Below are 18,590 nucleotides of genomic sequence, written 5' to 3'. Positions count from 1 at the left end.
CAAATTAAGCGAAATTGGTTATGTGAAAACAATGTTTTTAAATCCTGGTCTAAAATGCACAGTCAAAGCCAAACCAATTACACACTTTATCTTTATGACTATATGAATGGTGAAATGAAATATTTAGTTTAGTGAAGATTTACTTGAAGACATTTTTCAACCTCGGGATAATGTCTTGATTTTAGGAAATTTTCATTCTTTTTTTGATTAGGGGAAATGTCTTGAGACTCAAAGACTTCACAAACAGTGGCATGCTGCTTGTACATCAATGCTTGTGTGTTCAGATTTATCCCAAAATCTTTCTAAAAATTTGGATGTAGATTTTAAATTTTTATATATGGCTGACATTACGTTCTTGTGGTTTACCCATTTTCATGAAAAGCATGTGTTCACAAATGTTGCCAATGTGTAATTACCAAGAACAAGATACCCCTTGGTAATTTTTTTCTTATAAAAACATGCAATGAAAACATATTGGGTGAAATTTTATCTACTGACACCTTAGCATCTACTTGTATAATCACAAAGTCACCATCTGTGATGATGACTGGCCAGAACTTCAAAATAATAAAAGGAATGGTAACTGAAATAGTATGTGATGTAACTTACGGCCATTCATCTAAGTCTAGTGATCTGACTCGTGACAGATGAGTCCCGAGGTTTCTGTGGATCCCTGAGCACTCTATACATACTATTGTTCCTAGATTAATACTGGCCCAGTCAGGATCTGAAGCAGAAAAACAAATATATTGTAAGAACATAAGTATTCCACACAATTTATAATTCAACAATGCTCAAAACATGAAAAAGTTTGCTTGGAGTTATGAATCTAGTTAGTGATAAAATTTAGCATCCTTTAGCTTAACCTACTCACAAAATATCTGACAAACTCATTGAAATTACATTTTAAACAGCATTGATGAAAACCCTATGTGTATATATTTTTTGACATACTTGGAGCTCCACAGTCAGCACATGAGTTGTTCCCCCTAACTGTGCGTATTGCTTGCATCCCCGCAGGGTCAGATTGTGTGCTGCGTTTGTTAGACTTGCTGATTTCATTTCCCTGGAGGGAATTTAGAATCTGTTGTTCTATTGCATTGATCCATTCATCCCTCTCCTATTTAGAAAACATAATTAAATAGGTTGTTAATTATTAATTACCATTTTTATGATGAAAACCTCATTCAGTCTTCATTTACTTTATTTGCATTTTGCTGTACAACTTACCTGGGAATCCCCAGCTTCAAAATGCCACTGTTTGTTTTCAAGGGAGACAATCATAAATTCATAACCATCTGAATCTGAAACAAAATGGTGTAAAATTTCTGAATCATATGAATACTTCAAAAACTGTATCTTTAATACACTTGCCATACGTATTAACACATTCATACCATCTCCATCACCGACGTTTTTGAGTCCGCCACTCTTCGCCCTTCGATGTCGTTTCTTGACATTGGGCGTTTCTATCTTGGACCCTATACTGTTCCCATTCAGTTTGGACAAAATTCCATCACCATTGGCAACACCTGTCAAAGCAAAACCTAGTTATACAGTGAATTTGAAAGTAGTTAAACAACATCTCATAGTAAATGTACACACAAAACTCATTCAAAAGCTTCACATTAGAACATCCAATAAACTTTTTTTTTTTTGCATACATAAATGTTCTTTTAAAACCCATTTTGTGAGAATATGTAAACCTATTATCCTTCACATCTTCTCTTTGAAAATTTGTCATTTATATGTGACATGTAAGGGTTGTCCCTAAGGCTTAGGGGAATAGCCACTTCTACTTTTTTAATATCCCCTGCTATTTCAATTCTTAGGGACAACCCTGCATGTGTACTTATATTAATGATATTTATATTACATATGAACATACTATTACATGTATATGACATCCAGAATAATAATTGTTCCCAAAATAATTCTGGTAACTTATTTAAAGCAATATAATTTTGCAATTTACTCATCATTGTGAAGCTAGTGCAAATTAGCTGCATGTGAAAGAAAGTTTGCTTTCTGTAATTAAATCAAAGTTATGGTGAAATATTCAAAACAAAGAACTTTTTATTGTTAAATGATGAAATGTAAGCCTACAATGAGTTAAGTTGTTTTGAAGGACATCAGTGGAAAAAATAATTCTAACACACCTTCAAGAGCACCTGTTACTGAATTAATGAATGGCGCATCAGAATTGGAGTTGTGACGCTCGCGAATGACATCAAATCCTGTTAGACGAACGTTTTCCTTATCTTTACTTTTCCCTGTAACAGTGCAATTACGACACCACATGCAAAACAGAAATTAAAAGTGAACACATAATACACTCAACAAACCATGCTAGAATCCATTTCGATAAAACTTAATTCCCCTACAATAATTTATCATGATCTAGCATGATCTGTGACATACAAAACACATGCCTAATTCTACAAATATGGTAAGTGAAAATTGGCTGTTTGATTAAAGAACAAATTAAGATTAATCTGTAGTATTTCAAATACTGCATTAAACAAGTATTTCTTTTTTTTTTTTTTTTTAAATTTTTCAACATTAACAACAGTCATAACTCTCAGAAAACCATATTTTGCATTCAAATAAAAGATGGTCAAGTTCAACACAGTTTAGTCTTGACATACATATTCTACTCTTATAGAACATATATTTCCTAATTCCACATACATGTATAATGCCATCAAAATAAATAATTATTCTTCTAAACATAATCTAGTCAGTGCAGCAAGCTTTACATGCTACAATGGCAACGACACCATGTGACCACAGCCTCACTTTGGGTCAAGCTCCCTTTTGTGTCATACAGTAAGCACTAACAGAGGACATGATAAAGGTACATGCAGGTACACTCACCACTCAAGGAGAAGCTAGTTTTACTTTCACCTTTAGCGTCTTGGTTTGGATGCTGAGCTGGATAAACAGGAACGGTCTTAGTTGTCCGAGGCCGAAGGCCAGGAATTTTGACCGTTGTGTGGATCAGATTTATCTCCTTTGCATGGACATCATCCATGTAATCCTGGAATGAACAAAACAAAATACAACTGATTCATTCTTAATTTTAACTTATACATGTATAACAGAGATTACATGGCACTTATGGATCTATATATGCCCTACTGATAAAGCTGATGTTACTAAAATAAGAGGCTTATGGGCCTTAATGGTCACCTGAGTATCACAAGGCAAGGTTATCTGAGCTAGTGTATGTTTTCTATTTTTACATGAGCAAGCTTGCAAATAAATTTAACAGTTTGTAGCCTGATTCTGAAAGACTTACTGAAAATATATGTCAAAGTCAAAATTTTGATCCCAATTGTGGCTCCCCATTTTGAAGGAGACATGGATGAACATTCTTGAATCTACAGTACATGCTTGCAAATACCTTGCATGTAAATTTAGCAATTCATTATGTTTCTTAAAAAGACTTTTTTTTTTTAAATTTACTAAAAATTGTATGTAAAACTTTTGATCATTTTGTGCACAATCCCACCCCTAGGGACCAAGTTTGAATATGTTTGAATCTTCGTTACATAAGAAGTGCTTGTGATAAAGAACTTGAAATGAAGTTTTATTAAAAAAAATTGAATTCTCCTCATTTCTGAATTCTTTGGAACAAGTTTGGATGAAATTGGCTCTGTGGTTCTAGGAGAGAATCAGAAAGTGAAAAGTTTATGATAAGGGATGACGACAAGCAAAATCGAAGGACCCTTAAAAATGCAATGGAGGTGGAATGCCAAGAAAAAATGGAATGTAAACTGAACAAACTCCACACATAATTGTAGCTTACATGTAGACTTGGGTGGTATGTCAGTCTTCCATCATCAAGCAGTGTGACATACTTCTTCTTCCATTCCTTATTCAAACCATGACTCTTCTTATACAGGTACCCCTACAATGAATTATTATCAGTGTCATAAGTCACTGTTCTCTTGATATATCTAATAAACATAAGGATTCCTCTATTAAAACCTGAAAACATAATAAACTACAACCTTTTTTATTACCGGTGTAACTGAGAAACTGTGTTTAGTTACTCTAATCAGCAATGCACTTCTGTTTTCATTTAAAAAAAAAAAAAAAATCCCATTATCCTTACAAGTTCTTTGCAGTTGATGACACTTAAAATGTTCATTGCTATAAAACCAGTTTATAAAGAAATACTTCTTTTTTCATTAATAATGAAATAACTTTATCAAAGAAGTCATGTACCTAGAAAAACAACAGCACCATGAGCATCCCCCCTTCGTTGTGACGGGATAAAATCTCAGGCTGAAAAGGAATCTGATATATATGGACATTTACTTCCATAAATAAAAACATATCATAACTGACCTGTTTAATTGGGATGACACGCCCACTTCCTAGTTTCTCCGCCTCTAAAGATGCCCCCTTTTTCTCATCCTCTTTATTTTTAGGCTGAAATATGATTTTTATCAGAAAATCCTCATCTCACTTAAACAGACTATCTTGTCATTAACAACCAATATCATTAATTTTAAACCAATTTCTGCAATGTGAAATCAGCAAAAGTATCTCAATTATTATAAATAATGAAACTCTGTCAGACTCCGAAATGTCCATGTCTTGAGACCTGGTATTTGCTTCTTCAGGAGAAATGAACCAGAAGATAGAACACAAATAAAATAAATTGAAAATCTAAACTTAATGTGTAAACAAATAAATGGCTGGAGAAAATAACAGAGAGATCAATAACTTTGTAAAAAAAAAAAAAACATTCTTAAAATAATGATATAAACAACATACATGCAAATTAAAATGCAAGCTTTAAATTAATTTAGGATTAAAAATTTAGTTTTCTTGATTAGAATTGACATACTCTATTTAAATACAAAATAATCTACATGAATGTAAATTAGTCATTACAACTGATTAATTTTAAAATTAGTCTTATGAAAAATCCTTTCAATTTGACAGTCAACATCTGCTTCCTGGAATATCAGAATGATTGGTTAATTTTCTCATCAGATTTTTTTTAACTCCACCTACATGCTGTTAGTAAAGGTAGGAGTTATTTCCTTTCTTCATCTCTTACATTTTTCCCCTCCACAACTGAATTTCTATCTTAGAATACTTCAAACTTATGATAAAATATAATTTGTTTTGAATTTTTGGGAAATGAAATATCAGTAACTGCAAACAATGAAGACCAGAACTGAATTCCTGCTGAACTTTGCAAAATATGTCAAAGCTTTGAACTCAAAAGAAATTTTAGTACAATCAATTATCTTCAGTGAGGTAATTTTAACACGGCAACCCCTTTTAGTGGTTACGAACACAGCAAAAATGAATATAACAAGTCTTGTTTTGCCAGGGAAAAATTGTTATCATAAAGTGAAGTAGAAGAAAATCTTACATTAAACAGGTTAGACCTGCGACGGTTTTTTCGACTCTGAGTAGGGGTACTGCTTGGAGTCGGAAGATCTTTGCTATCAGATTTTTCCTGCAAGCACGGATTTGGTTAGAGATGTCAGTAATTGCTACAGTCTACATGGGATAGCTAGCTACTAATGCATGGCAATATAATGCTACAATATATCCATACACATAAAAACACCCAGACTTATATATAAGCCAGGGATTGCTTTTTATGTGCAGTAAACAATGAAATACATTTTTTTACCCTACATACTGCACCAAAATACAATTAGTTCAACACAATTCTGAACAATTTCTTTTTACTGAATGTCAATAAAATGTATTTTATATTATTTTCACTCCTAATGTATATAAAAAGTTTTCATTTGAATTAAATTATTTGAAAATTATTTCTTATAGCAACTAACAGAACATGTCCAAGATGGCATCTAGATCAGTAGCCTAAGCTTTTTTTGTTTCATATATATACCAGTAAACAGCCCAAATGGTGCACCATGTATTACAAAAGATATAAAATAATTTCCAAGTTTCCACTGAGTGCAATAAATAATAGGTACATATATAAATGAATCCATGCCAACAGAAAATAGGTTGAATAGATACTGGATAATAAATAAAGACATGCACCACTGTTCTGAAAGATGAAATAAATTGAATGACATTAATGTCCTCCTATAATAAGTAGATAATGATGTCAGAAGTTAGCGGCCTTGAGCTATCCAGTATTTCCATCACCAGTTAAAACAGCTCTGATACATCAGATATTATCATATTGTTGATCATTGTCATTTTTGGACTGATTATTTTAAGTAAACAAAATAAGGTGTTAGGGGAAATGGAGATTGTAAGAAACCAAACAATTAAATGTACAAAGGCTTGACAAAACAGATTCTGAGCAATACTGTATTGAAATTACAAACACAAATATGGGAAGGCAGAAAAAAATTAAGATGCTGTACTGTTATTCAGTATTAAGAAATTATAATTGTTCTACGTTAATTTATTTCTCTCTACAGTATTGAAAATATAATTTCTTCAATAATGGATATTGAATTTGGACCAAAAAAGTTTTTTAAAAAATAAATAAAAAAGAACAAAAAATACACCTAAATCATGCAGCGGCGACACCTGATAGCAATGAATGGAACAAAAATAATGGGGAATAACTCTGGATGACTCAAAAAACTTACAAGAACAAGGCTGGACCGCCCCTTGTTGGAAACTCGCGAGGCTGTCGGAGTTACAGGGGAGGTGTTCTCATGAATTTCTAATTCCATCAGATATTTATCCATTTTATCCTATGAAACAAGTCACATAGGAAAAAAATAACAGAAGAATTACATTCTATGGATGGATCCAAATTGACTTGCAATCATTTTGATAAATAAATACTATAACTTGATACTATTTGTGTTGTAAAGCCCACAGAATATTAAATTTCTATAAATAATCAATTTTATCTACATGATTCTCAAATGTTGAAAATTGGATCCATCTTGGAATTAGACTATTACATAAATATAATTACATAATGCAAAAACTTTTAACACTTCTAATTTCTTTCAAACAAATCTATTAATTTTTTTTTCAAAATAAAGAAATTAAATAATGATTTTTAAACTATAAAATAAATCAATAAAAATGAACCAATTACAATTTAGAACAATGCATAAAATGAGAACAGAAATGCAGCAACATGCATTTTGTTTAGATGATGTTGATAAATTGGTTATTATTTAAAAAAAAAATTACCACCAATACAAACCAAAAAAATTTCTTGAAGCATACAACTACAAAAACATGTTAGGGATAATGCTCCAATATACCACTACACAAGTACTGGTGATATACGTACGATATATTTTTAATATTACTTTATATAGAAATAATAAGTGGAAATAATTATGTGTACGTGAGCTGCATGTACATCTACATAAATATGTACTACGAATATGGTTATGATTTGTATCGATACAAATTCATAATTATCATTCCTATTTTGAGAGGAAGGTCTAATTCACTTATAAAAAACAACATCTTTACATCCAGGTAGTACATGTAGCAAATTTCTTTTATTTCTTGGGTTGCCAGTATGATTTATTAATACACCATTCTACGTCCAACTAAGCAATAACAAGTTTTGTAACAGCCCCATCTGTAGGGCTAGCATAAGACAGACTCTCAATGTTGTACTCTGCATGCCCTAACAAGAATCCTATCTATATAACTCATTAAATATGACCCTTTTTATTATTTTTAGATATAAGAAGTACTTTCTATATACCCATGCACTGCCCTTTTGGTACAACTTAAAAATATGACCCCATACTGATTTAAGCAACAAAACAAGTGCCCTTATAGAACAAATGATAAAATAAGGCCGGTACAGTCCCAAGCCAGTGTTCTTTCTGTATAAGGGAGGAGCTAAGCTGGTGTCCTCACATACCTTGATGAAGGAATATGATCCCATTTCACTGTCAGGCTGCCAGCAGCAAGATTATCAGATATAAACCATTAAAAGCAAAGCTTAATTAATAGTACTATCAGTCAAATTTTAGTTTGCCTTGTGCAAAATTAATCTTACAATCTCCATTTATAATATAATGTCTGTCTGATTAAGGTTATAAAAAATACATGTATCTTTTGGCTTCTTACTTAAGCCTTCAGAAAATTAAAATCTTAATATGGTTATATAATATTTCTTCATTTTACATAAATTAATTTTGTAGATTAGGATTTTGGTTGATTATTTGTAAAGGATTGGGTGTTTATGACTGCTAGATATGTAATATAGTCCACTAAACTCTACAAAGGAGAATACATATTAATATCAATAGAAACTTAACCAGTCTTCTCCACAGAAAAAAAAAATCTCATCTATGAATTGATTATAAAGCAAACTGCCTTTGGTTTGATTATTCTCATATAACTTATTCTCTTGTAAATTTCTCACACAAATATTAAAAATTTGATCAGAGTTTATTCCTACAGTTAGTAAAATCTGAAATTGGTCTTTTAAATGTTGTAACTTTATCCTTTTCTACAGGAGAAAGATCAGAATATTACTGTACATGTGTCCTTAAATTAATACACATTCCAAATTTGTGTAAATGTAGGATTTTTTTTTTTCATGCAATCACAAGCAAGTTGTATCAGTTCTTTGATAATGTTAAACTTCAACAAATTCAGACTTTTGCACTTCTTATGTAATTTAATTTATGTAAGTTAATTTATGGTAAAAATCTGTCATGAATCTCTTTAATTTGTACTCATACATTAATTTCATAAGAAATATTTAATTACTAAAGATTCATCTTTGATTATAAAAGACACCTCAGCTGACTTGACGTCACTACCTGAAATGCTTCAAAAATATCTTGAAGAACAGAATTTCTAGATCATTAAGTATATATAGAACTAACAGAAGAAAATGTTGTAGAAGTTTTGTTATGGAGAAGACAGATTAAATGGACAGTACACTAAATCTGTTTATTATTCTGTTGCCAACACGCTCCCCAAACTTACAGTCTTAAAGCTGGATTTTAAAAACTTGGAATTTTTCCGATGGAGAATAGGGGTGGTCACTGAGGTGTTGGAGTGTCGGCTATCAGTCGCACCCTGGAGGAAAACAAAACAAAAGCCATGCATGCAAAAAAATACAACCAGAAACTGAAAAGTTCAAATTCAAATAATAAAATTTAAAAAAAATCAATAAAAGAGAAAGACCTCATGCACAGATTCCACAACAGGCTTGCAGTGCCACCTAGTGGTAGAGAATTTACAACCAAGCTGCTGCTTTCTGTACAGTTCATTTTTAAAGCCATTGTGAAGTTTTTTTAACTTATCAATTTATGCATATAATTTGTTGGTCAATTTGAAAACGGAAAGCAGAAACCTGTTTTTTGAACATAGCAAAATGCATCAAATTGCTGATACATGTATACAGAAACACAACACTTCAAATGAAGAAGCTTGGATGATCAGCCATAACAATGATGAACACACTGAAATTTATGCTCTCTGATTATTTTTATAAGCTTTTCTTATGTTAGTGAGAAAAATAATCATTTTGCAATACACAATATTTACTTGTAAAAGGCTTAAAGACTGAAAAAATAAGTTGGTGAAAAAAAATCAAGTATTGCCATTTGCCACTAAATTGTCGTTTTTCATAGTAATGAATAAAAAGTGCAAACGTATGCAAGATTCTGACTTAAAATTAAAAAAAAAGAAAAAGAAAAGAAAATGATAATCCTCTAAAAACTTCATCATCCAAATGAAATGAGCATTGTGAAGAATTACAGTGAAAATGTTAGACACTGCTCTACAATTCAATCCCTACTCCATGGAACATGACAGAGATCTAGCACAGGGTATGTAACTTACACTGAAGGAATTGGACTTCTGTATAATGGAGGATTTCTTGTTTTTACGGGCTGACAGTGGTGTAGAGGTGGCTAGGTCTACCCTATCTCCCTAAAAATAGAACCACAACACAGACCGCATGCATTAGTCAGTTCTGAAAAGCCACAAAGCCGCAGCAGATAGAAGATTCAGTTCTATGTCACTATCTACTTCTGGTTTGAACTCTTTGCACAAATGAGTTAAGCATTATCTACTTTCATGCTGTTGTTCTCATGAATTTTTTTAATCCTTTATACTAATCAAAGATTTTGTGCGTTTCATCTATATAGGATTGAGAAATAATCTGATACCAATGCACATTTTTTTAACCTGTAAATGTCAGATGATCTTATCTTTTACTGCTTTTGAGGAAAAAGACCTTACATCTAACTTTCCATTTTTATTATTATGAAGATCTGCATGCCTGTAAATCAATAGTCAGCAGCACAGAAAGACCATTTTTAGCCAATTTAATTGTTGCTTTTTGGCAAAAGCTTAGAAATATAAACTAAACAGAAAGAGCTGTATTAATGGTATACTTTAATACCAAAGCCGATCACTACTTAAATCTACCTGAAATCTACCCAGGTCAAATATGCCACAACCAAAGCTGACAGCCAGCAAATCAGGATCCTTATTTTGAATTTTGTTTAAAAAAAATGTGTTTAATAAAAGAACTGTGCTATACTTAGAGTTTCTAAAACAGAACATATTTGGTTTAAATCATATTTCTAAAGCATTAAAAAAATCACAACATTTATTAAGATAGGTTACATAAAAAATTAAAATGCATGCTTAAATATATTGCATAAAATAAAATTACTATATTTTTAAAAATCCTGGAAACTTGTATCTTGATTACAGATAAACACTCTTGATTACAAAGTCTACAAAAAGAGTTCCACAGAGGGGGAGATAATCACCTGATCCACATCCTGTGACTGCTTATCCTTCTTCTTGTCTGATTTCTCTCTAGTGTCTTTAGACATTTCTTTCACATTTGGCTGTACCTACAATGTTGATTTTATTTTCTACACCTGATATTACATGCATATAATCATATCTCTGAATCAGGACTTTATCATATATCCCTTTAGTTTGCACAAAGTAAATATTGATTTATGATACATCTCTATAAATAAATGCATGTACTGAACACATTCAAGTATGTTATTACATGTATTTCCCCCCAAAGATATAGTGCAACATTCATTTGCACTTCCATACCTAAGCCACGTTTGGTTGACAGATCTGTGCCCTGTTCAGAATGTTGCTGTTTTATTATTGTGTTGCATTACCTGTGCCACATTCTGTTGATAGATCTGTGCCCTGCTCAGAATGTTGCTGTTTTATTATTGTGTTGCATTACCTGTGCCACATTCTGTGTGCTGCTATTGGGTGTGTTGCTGCTGACTAAGGTTCCCGAGCTTGATGTGGACTGACTACTCGTACTGTGGGTGTCAAATGGTTTGTTGGCAACTGGCTGGCTGATGTAGTAAGCTCGATGGGCATGGATGGGGGTGCTGGGAACAGGGGGCATACTGGGAATAGTGGAGGGTAGTGAGGGGTACCGGACCTGGACTATCTTCTGGCATGCTTTATAACAAAGAGAAAACAGAATTACTGCATTAATGATTGTGATTTCCAAAACACTTATTCTCATAAGAAATTTTTACCAATATTTAAATGATCTTTATCAGCTGGAAAAGTTTCTCCATAAATTGCACTGAAAAATTTCCTTTACTAAAATATGGGTAATCAAAGATTACAGAGCTCACCTTAATGAATGTTGTCTTTAAGCAAGACATTCTTATCAAACAAATGTTCTGGTAGTGTGCATCCATAGATGCAAACATTTATGCAAGTTTGGTCTTGGTAGAATTTCTGTTCAGTCATCTGGAAAATGTAAGATTCAGTCTGAAGCAAGTCTGGTAGTGTACATCCTTAAATGCATCATACATTGGAAAAAGTCTGGTACCTTTCATCCCTACATGAATCATTCATGCAAGTTTGGTCTAGGTACATGCTCCAAAAACTTAAAGTTGTTCACTCATCCAGAAATTGTAAGTCAGATCCAGCATCCAAAGCATGCCTGGTAGTGTGCATCCCTATATATGCATCAAACATGCAAGTTCGGTGACCAGAGGGCTTAAAGCTACTTTAGGATGAACCTGCTTCAAAAACTTTAACCTGTTCACTCATCCATAAAATGTAGGTCAAATCCAGCATCTGCAGCAAGTCTGGTAGTTTTCATCCCTACATGCATCATCCCTCTTTAACTTCCAACACCAAGGGTATTACAAAAACTCCCCCAATGTCATTGAAGTGAGCTAAAAATTATTTAAATGATTCTTATAGTTGGTGTGATGCTGTTACATGTACTATTAACTGTCATTCTAGTTAAGGGGGTTCAAACCCATAACTTTATGCAGAGTACACCCTACTACTGCAGAAGTGCCTCTTCACAGCTAGTTATTAATAAATATTACTACCCATGTGCTCTGCTTGTCACTTATTGTTCTACCTGATAAAGCTAGCTTATAGGTTAATCTTTGTCTGTTCCTAAACATCAAATTTATTTATTTTACATGTATCTGCACTCTCTATACATGACAACAAAACACTAGAGGTCAGACAAGAATGATTTTAAATCATCAATATTCATCTTTAATGTCTTCTCTGCAGTTTAGCTCTTTTTTGAATATGTCACTGAAAAGGCTGTAGACTTCAGCATCAGACACTTGATGCACTGACTAGCACACCAAACTGTAGATATTTGTAAAATTTCGCTGAGAGGGGTCTTTTCATAAACACTCTGTGATGCAGATAAATAGCAGAAAAATTACATCATTCCAAAATCTAGGCCTATTTACTATCAGATTCAGTTCAAATGATTTTAGGAGTAAAAAATTAGCTATGATATGATCAACAGCAAGATGATAAGGCTGTGCCTCTACTCTGCCTGATCTCCATGAATCATCAGCATTAAAACCAGAACTCTCCCACCAGAAAACAGATAGAAAACAAACTGTAGGCAATCATAATTACTGCAGAAATGGAAACTCCATGTTTTACCTATCAGGGTGATTTTATGCATGTGTTTGAAGACTGGGGGGCAGCAAATATCTGTGTTAATTTTTTCTAGATAGATCAAAGCAAATATTAGCATTCATCAGTGTTTCGCACATTCTGCAATGTACTAAATCAAATGATATTAAGCTTATAGATATTATATAAATCTCTAGCCTGGTCATTTTGCAACTGCTACAGAACATATGCTTTTTTCCCCCCAATATCAAGCAGAAAATTTGATATACATTTCCTCTGACAAGAAGCCTCTTCAATGTGAGCTCTACCAATAGAACATATGTGTCACAGCAGGGCATCCAATCAAATTAGCTCTTATATTTTTGTTTGAACAAGTGCTGGCTGAGGGTCTCACAAAAAGTGTCTTTGTATGGGAAACAGCTGACAGCTTAAAACATTACAGGGACAAAGACCTTATCTCAAGTTAAATCTTCTAAAAGCTAATATTTTAATCTATCCGCAGGAAACAGCATGTCTAGGCCTTACTGTCTCTTAAAGTAAACTAAGTCCCATGCCCTCCTAAGATACACCAGTGTTTCATTTAATGTGTATAAAAAAGCAAGGCAGAAATTAAAGACATTAAAAATATTTTCTCTACATCTTCACACAAATTGCTTTTTAATAGCTTGATTAAGTGTTCCTAAATAAAGAGATAAAAAGTATCTAAAATATATAACCTGATTTTTTTAAGAGAGTATTTTCTCACTGATTCTTGGTTTTCATCTGAGAAGTAAATGTCACCATCCCTACAGAGGGTTTTTTAATTCAAGTAGATCTTGTATATGTGAAAAAAAAAACATGTGTAATTATGTTACTGGGTAAGTTAAAATTACCCAATAAACACTTAACAACTACCATTATTTTTTTTTCATGGGACACTTACCATCTTGGAAAACCCTTTCCACGTTGAGTCCGTAAGTGGCACACGTCTCGTAGTAGGAACAGCGCTTAAGGTCTGTGGCACACTTTCTGGCGCGGGTATCATCAATCACACGGGGGTTACTCTCACTTATTGAATCTGTAAAGTACATAAAATATTGTTTTCAATTTTACTTCTTTGTTTGTAGACAATCTCTATCTGTCAACCACTATAATTCTGATTTGATCGTTTTGACAATGACAAAATCAGCATGTGTGCATCTCTAAGTCCTTCCGTAATGGGCGAATTTTGATTAACAATGTCAATGGTTTTCAAAGGTGAAAATTTTCAATGTTACCCTCAATTACTTGCTGTATATATATTATACTGAATGTTTTTATACAAAAACATGTAACACTGAACTGTGCGTGCATGAATTTTGCGCAGTCAATATTTTTTTGGAATATCACCCGTCGTCAATCAATGTTGACTGTTGCTATGCTGGAGGGCATGGTTTCATCATTCAGAGGGTAACAGTGTTTTTTAACAAATGTTTCTAGACATATCAGATTCAATTTAATTTACATGAAAGTATAATATTCCATAATGGTGCACTTTCTGTGAATAACTATTGCTCATTGAGTGGCCTTACAGTGATTCTTAAAACATAAACCACAATGAACCATTAAGCCACACAATTTCATTATTTTGCTTACACTGACAAATGTCATCTTTTGGTTAAAAATATTTGCAAATAAAACAACACAAAGAAGGCAATGTGACTGGTGTCCTAAATGATACACACAAGAGAGAGTCTTTGGCCTAGAGGTGTTTATGACACATCTCTATAGACCCATGCTTCTTGTGCTCCTGTATCTCTATGATCACATAGTAAGAATCTGTTAGGCTGCTACAAGCTTCCATTATCACTGAATGAGTCTGAATGATTCAATAAACCAGAATAAGAGCAAGGTGAGAAGAAAAACACATCTGTTTTAGTTATACAAACATCAGATACAGAGCCTATATATCTGTACAATGCTAACTCTATGTACACAGAGATCCCCCCTAAAAAAAATTTCACAAAGAAATCTGTGTTTCAGATAGGGAAATCATTAAATCACAGACAGTGTTAACAGATGGCTTCTCCCGGAGCCTGGCTTCCGTAAGACAAATCATCCCCTCCATCCGAACCAGATCAACCGTGACGCAGGAACTCCTGCCCACAATTAGAGAGAACTGATCACATATGGCAGGAACGAACACCATTATTGACTTCCTAATCAGCTTAAACTAATCATCTTAATTGATATAATAATGAACAGAGTCACACCTGATATAAAAATGTCTACTGCATCATTTAACAATATAAAATTTCTACTGCATCATTTAACAATATAAAATACATTTATTTCAATAAAACTTCTTTACACAATTCCCTTATAGTTTCTTGAAATTTTGATTCATATAAGAGGTTTAAGTTTATCAGAAAGTTAAATTTTCTTCATTATGAAGAGAAATTTTTGATAACTGAAAAATAAAATTAAGTACTGTAAGGTTCAAAAAAAGGATTAAAAAAAAATACTACTGTACAGAAAGTTTCTACTAAAATGTCCTCATTTGTCCTATCAAATACACAGTACTAAAAGTAGCATCAAAGTTCTATCAAATTGGAAAATAAGATATAAAAAGCTTGAAATCACCTACCATTGCAAGAAGTAGTTGTGGTCTGTTCAAAAAACTGAGTGACAGAAGAGTACTCATAGTAATGAAAACTCCTATGCATGGCGACAGATGATCCAACAGCTGAGACTGCCACTGTATCACCGAGATACACAGCCAATACACAGAATTACCAATACACAACCGACTCCCAGTTCTACCCAGTCCCGATGAAAACAAACAAGCTACAGCCAGCACTGTGTCGCCGAGATAAATTCCCAACCACAACAGAAAATCCTGGCTCAACTTCACAGAGATCTTCAAAATTTGAGGCTGTTAATTTGAATATTTCAATGAGATAACATGTCAGCATTGACTGTTAAGACGCTCAGATGACGGTGCTGCAGCTGCTGATCAGCCCTGCGTGGCTGGCCCTAGGGTCGACGCAATTATCAGACAGCCCCGATAGTGGCAGGGCTATATCATGAGAAAATTTCTCTGTGCTACTGGGTTGCTAATTCTGTCTTGATGTGAGATGATTAACTCTTAAAGGTGATTCTTTAATGAGGAAAATGCTCAAGCACCTTGCAGCTTATGACTTTATGATGATGGATGATAGTTCTCTTTTCCTTTTTTATTTTATACAGAGAGGAATAGAATGAGATAGGTTCTTGCAGTGCATCAACATTATATCAAGTGAAAGTTATTTATATTCTTTTCACCTTTTTATTATTGAAGTACTTGAACTAATAAGACATTTATGCAGTTTTTGAGGCAAAATCATTTCCCAAACTTACATCAAAGCAAAAAGGAACAATGGGAAAATAATAGATATCAGTGATAAAATCCAAGAATACGGTAAGATTATGAACATATAATTCAAAACTACTCCTGTATCATTTAAGAGATAGAAAACTACATTCCTGAACTTACAAATAACTGTAACAACTTCTGTCAAATTAATCTGTCCTACATTCAGAAATTCCCCTTCAAAACTAAGAATTTTTGGCATGTTTGATTTTAACACATTCTTGCATTTTCATTAACTAAAATTTATCTATAATAGTCAAGGACGGTGTCTTTCACTCTAATTTTTAAAGTTACCCTATGCCCTTTTAATTTGGGAAAAATATTGACATTTTGGAATTTTGGGAAAAATTTGCAAAGCTAGCTACTTTCTTGAATAATTTGGAAATTTTTTGGCATAACAGAAACTGTGTCAGTATTTGATGTACATGCAGCTGAATTGTCAATACTAATGCATCTGAAGTAAATCGTACTTCAAACTACTGTATACAGGGAAATTTTCGCTCCCGTTTTATTTTCGCCCCTTTCGCCCTACACACAAGTGGGCGAATTTAAAACAGGGCGAATTCAAAAATCACAGTATAATTTGTTAAACAGAATTATGACATGGGCGAATTTAAAACAGGGCAAAATTGTTTGCAAGTGTGAGAAGGCGAAAATAACCCTGTATACAGTATGTGGAAGGCTAAAATTTTTACAGGACTGAAGGTCTGGTAAAAATATATATATTTAACCAGACCAATCATTTTTCTTTTAATTCATGGGCAACAGTGGAGCTTAATTATGATGCAAGACATGAGAACAAAAACGAACAAGCTTACTATTCCCGTGTACAAAGTAGTATACCGGTTCAATGTCCACTTTTTCTTGCCAATTTAGCTCTTCCAAGCAGAAAAAAAAAACACAGTTTCAAAGATTTTTTTCAACTTTAAAACCACTGTAAATATGTAGGACTCCAAAGTGCGAAGAGACTCCAAAGTCCAATGGTCAAACTAAAGTACAATGGTCTGTGCCAAACCCCAATGGTTTTTCCACACCAAAGTCTGATGGTTCACATTTAGACGCAAAAGTCCAATGTTGTGACAGGCCAAAGTCCAATGGTCTAATATTAATGTGCCAAAGTGCAATGTAAGTAATGTCAACAGCAAAAGTCTGATGGTTTTAAATATAAACATATAAAAAATTGTAGATGGCATCTAATATTATAAGACACTGGCCCTAATCTCTAAAGTGGGTGTCAGCCTAACACTAACTAGTCAAATAATGTGCATCGTCTAACCCTAAACACTCGCATGAGTGCAAGACTAACCTTGAAAAGTGTGTGAGAACTAATCCATAACTCTCGAGTGAGTGTGAGACTAACACTAATAAGTCAAATGTGCAAGATGTAACTTTTATCTCTGGGACAAGTGCAAGATCTAACCTTAATCTCTTGGGTGGATGCAATACTACCCGAGATCTGTCAAATAGTAAGTTTTAACCCTAATATGTCGAGTGGTGTGTGAGCTATCCCAGATCAGTCAATTGTGTGATAGAACTAACCCTAATTTGCTGGATTTTGAAAGCTGGACAATGATGATAGAATTGACCTTAAAATATTGTGACATCATAAACGTTGTTTTTCCCTGCACCATCCAACATGTCAGACCATCTGACTCGTGAGACCATTGGACTTCGGAGTCTTACAAATATATACATATGTCCTGAAATAAGTTATTATGCTTACTCTTAAGTCAACTGGATAATGATGTCATTCCAACTAAATCTACATATGAGCTACCTCTCTGTCTTACCTTCACCAGAACAGAGGAAATGGAAGAAATATGACCAATCATGCCTTTGCTGTTCTTGAGAAGATTTTTATAGATATTTTATAGATATTTCCAATGTTTTCTTGTATAAAACTTTAATTGCCCATTGTGACCCCACTCTCCTGCTAGGGGGTCATGATTAGAACAAATTTTAATCTACACTATGTCAGGAAGCTTTCACACAAGTTTCATCTTTTCTGGCCTAGTGGTTCTTGTGAAGAAGTTTTTTAAATGACCCCAACCAATTCTTACTTTTTCATAATTATCTTCCCTTCATTTGAACAAACTTGAATCCCCTTTATATAAGGATCCTCTGTCACAAGTTTGCTTGAAATTGGCCCAGTGGTTCTACAGATGAAATTGTAAATACATGATGACAACAACAATGATGACAACAATGACAGACAACAGACAAATTTTGATCAGAAAAGCTCAATTGAGTTTTCCACTCAGGGGAGCTAAAAACACTGAAGGAAAATGGGAAATCTGAGATGTATTGATAAAAGATATTATTAATAAAACTATAACCAAGAAAAGTA

The 18,590-nt window shown here is 33.3% G+C and overlaps 1 protein-coding gene across 19 annotated transcripts in view; it reads right to left on the bottom strand.

The window, feature by feature from the left end:
* The window catches only part of LOC133189839 (arf-GAP with GTPase, ANK repeat and PH domain-containing protein 1-like), a 49,556-nt gene that overhangs the window by 6,238 nt on the left and 24,728 nt on the right, over positions 1 to 18,590 (bottom strand). For 3 of the 19 annotated variants that reach the window (XR_009721529.1, XM_061325233.1, XM_061325251.1), the window contains exons 6-21: positions 13,796 to 13,930; positions 11,195 to 11,421; positions 10,749 to 10,835; positions 9,808 to 9,897; positions 8,947 to 9,039; positions 7,868 to 7,903; positions 6,612 to 6,719; positions 5,399 to 5,485; positions 4,357 to 4,440; positions 3,812 to 3,913; positions 2,878 to 3,040; positions 2,160 to 2,273; positions 1,398 to 1,532; positions 1,231 to 1,304; positions 955 to 1,120; positions 610 to 727 (exon numbers count right to left, since the gene is read on the bottom strand). Coding sequence is in view for 18 of the 19 variants with exons in the window: in XM_061325233.1 (XP_061181217.1) it covers positions 610 to 727; positions 955 to 1,120; positions 1,231 to 1,304; positions 1,398 to 1,532; positions 2,160 to 2,273; positions 2,878 to 3,040; positions 3,812 to 3,913; positions 4,357 to 4,440; positions 5,399 to 5,485; positions 6,612 to 6,719; positions 7,868 to 7,903; positions 8,947 to 9,039; positions 9,808 to 9,897; positions 10,749 to 10,835; positions 11,195 to 11,421; positions 13,796 to 13,930 (1,819 nt within the window). In the remaining variant the exon portion in view is untranslated. Of the gene's footprint in view, positions 1 to 609; positions 728 to 954; positions 1,121 to 1,230; positions 1,305 to 1,397; positions 1,533 to 2,159; positions 2,274 to 2,877; positions 3,041 to 3,811; positions 3,914 to 4,356; positions 4,441 to 5,398; positions 5,486 to 6,611; positions 6,720 to 7,867; positions 7,904 to 8,946; positions 9,040 to 9,510; positions 9,529 to 9,807; positions 9,898 to 10,748; positions 10,836 to 11,194; positions 11,422 to 13,795; positions 13,931 to 15,478; positions 15,708 to 18,590 lie in introns of those variants that run through there. The other 16 variants (XM_061325374.1, XM_061325266.1, XM_061325274.1 and 13 more) reach the window with 16 other exon arrangements.

The sequence above is a fragment of the Saccostrea echinata genome, unplaced genomic scaffold (assembly GCF_033153115.1).
Source record: "Saccostrea echinata isolate AGI-Se365-2 ecotype Australia unplaced genomic scaffold, CSIRO_AGI_Sech_v1 ptg000001l, whole genome shotgun sequence".
In the NCBI taxonomy this organism is placed as follows: Eukaryota; Metazoa; Mollusca; class Bivalvia; order Ostreida; family Ostreidae; genus Saccostrea; species Saccostrea echinata.
Note: the sequence above shows the minus strand (reverse complement) of the source record. Positions and strands in the feature narration are given on the sequence as shown.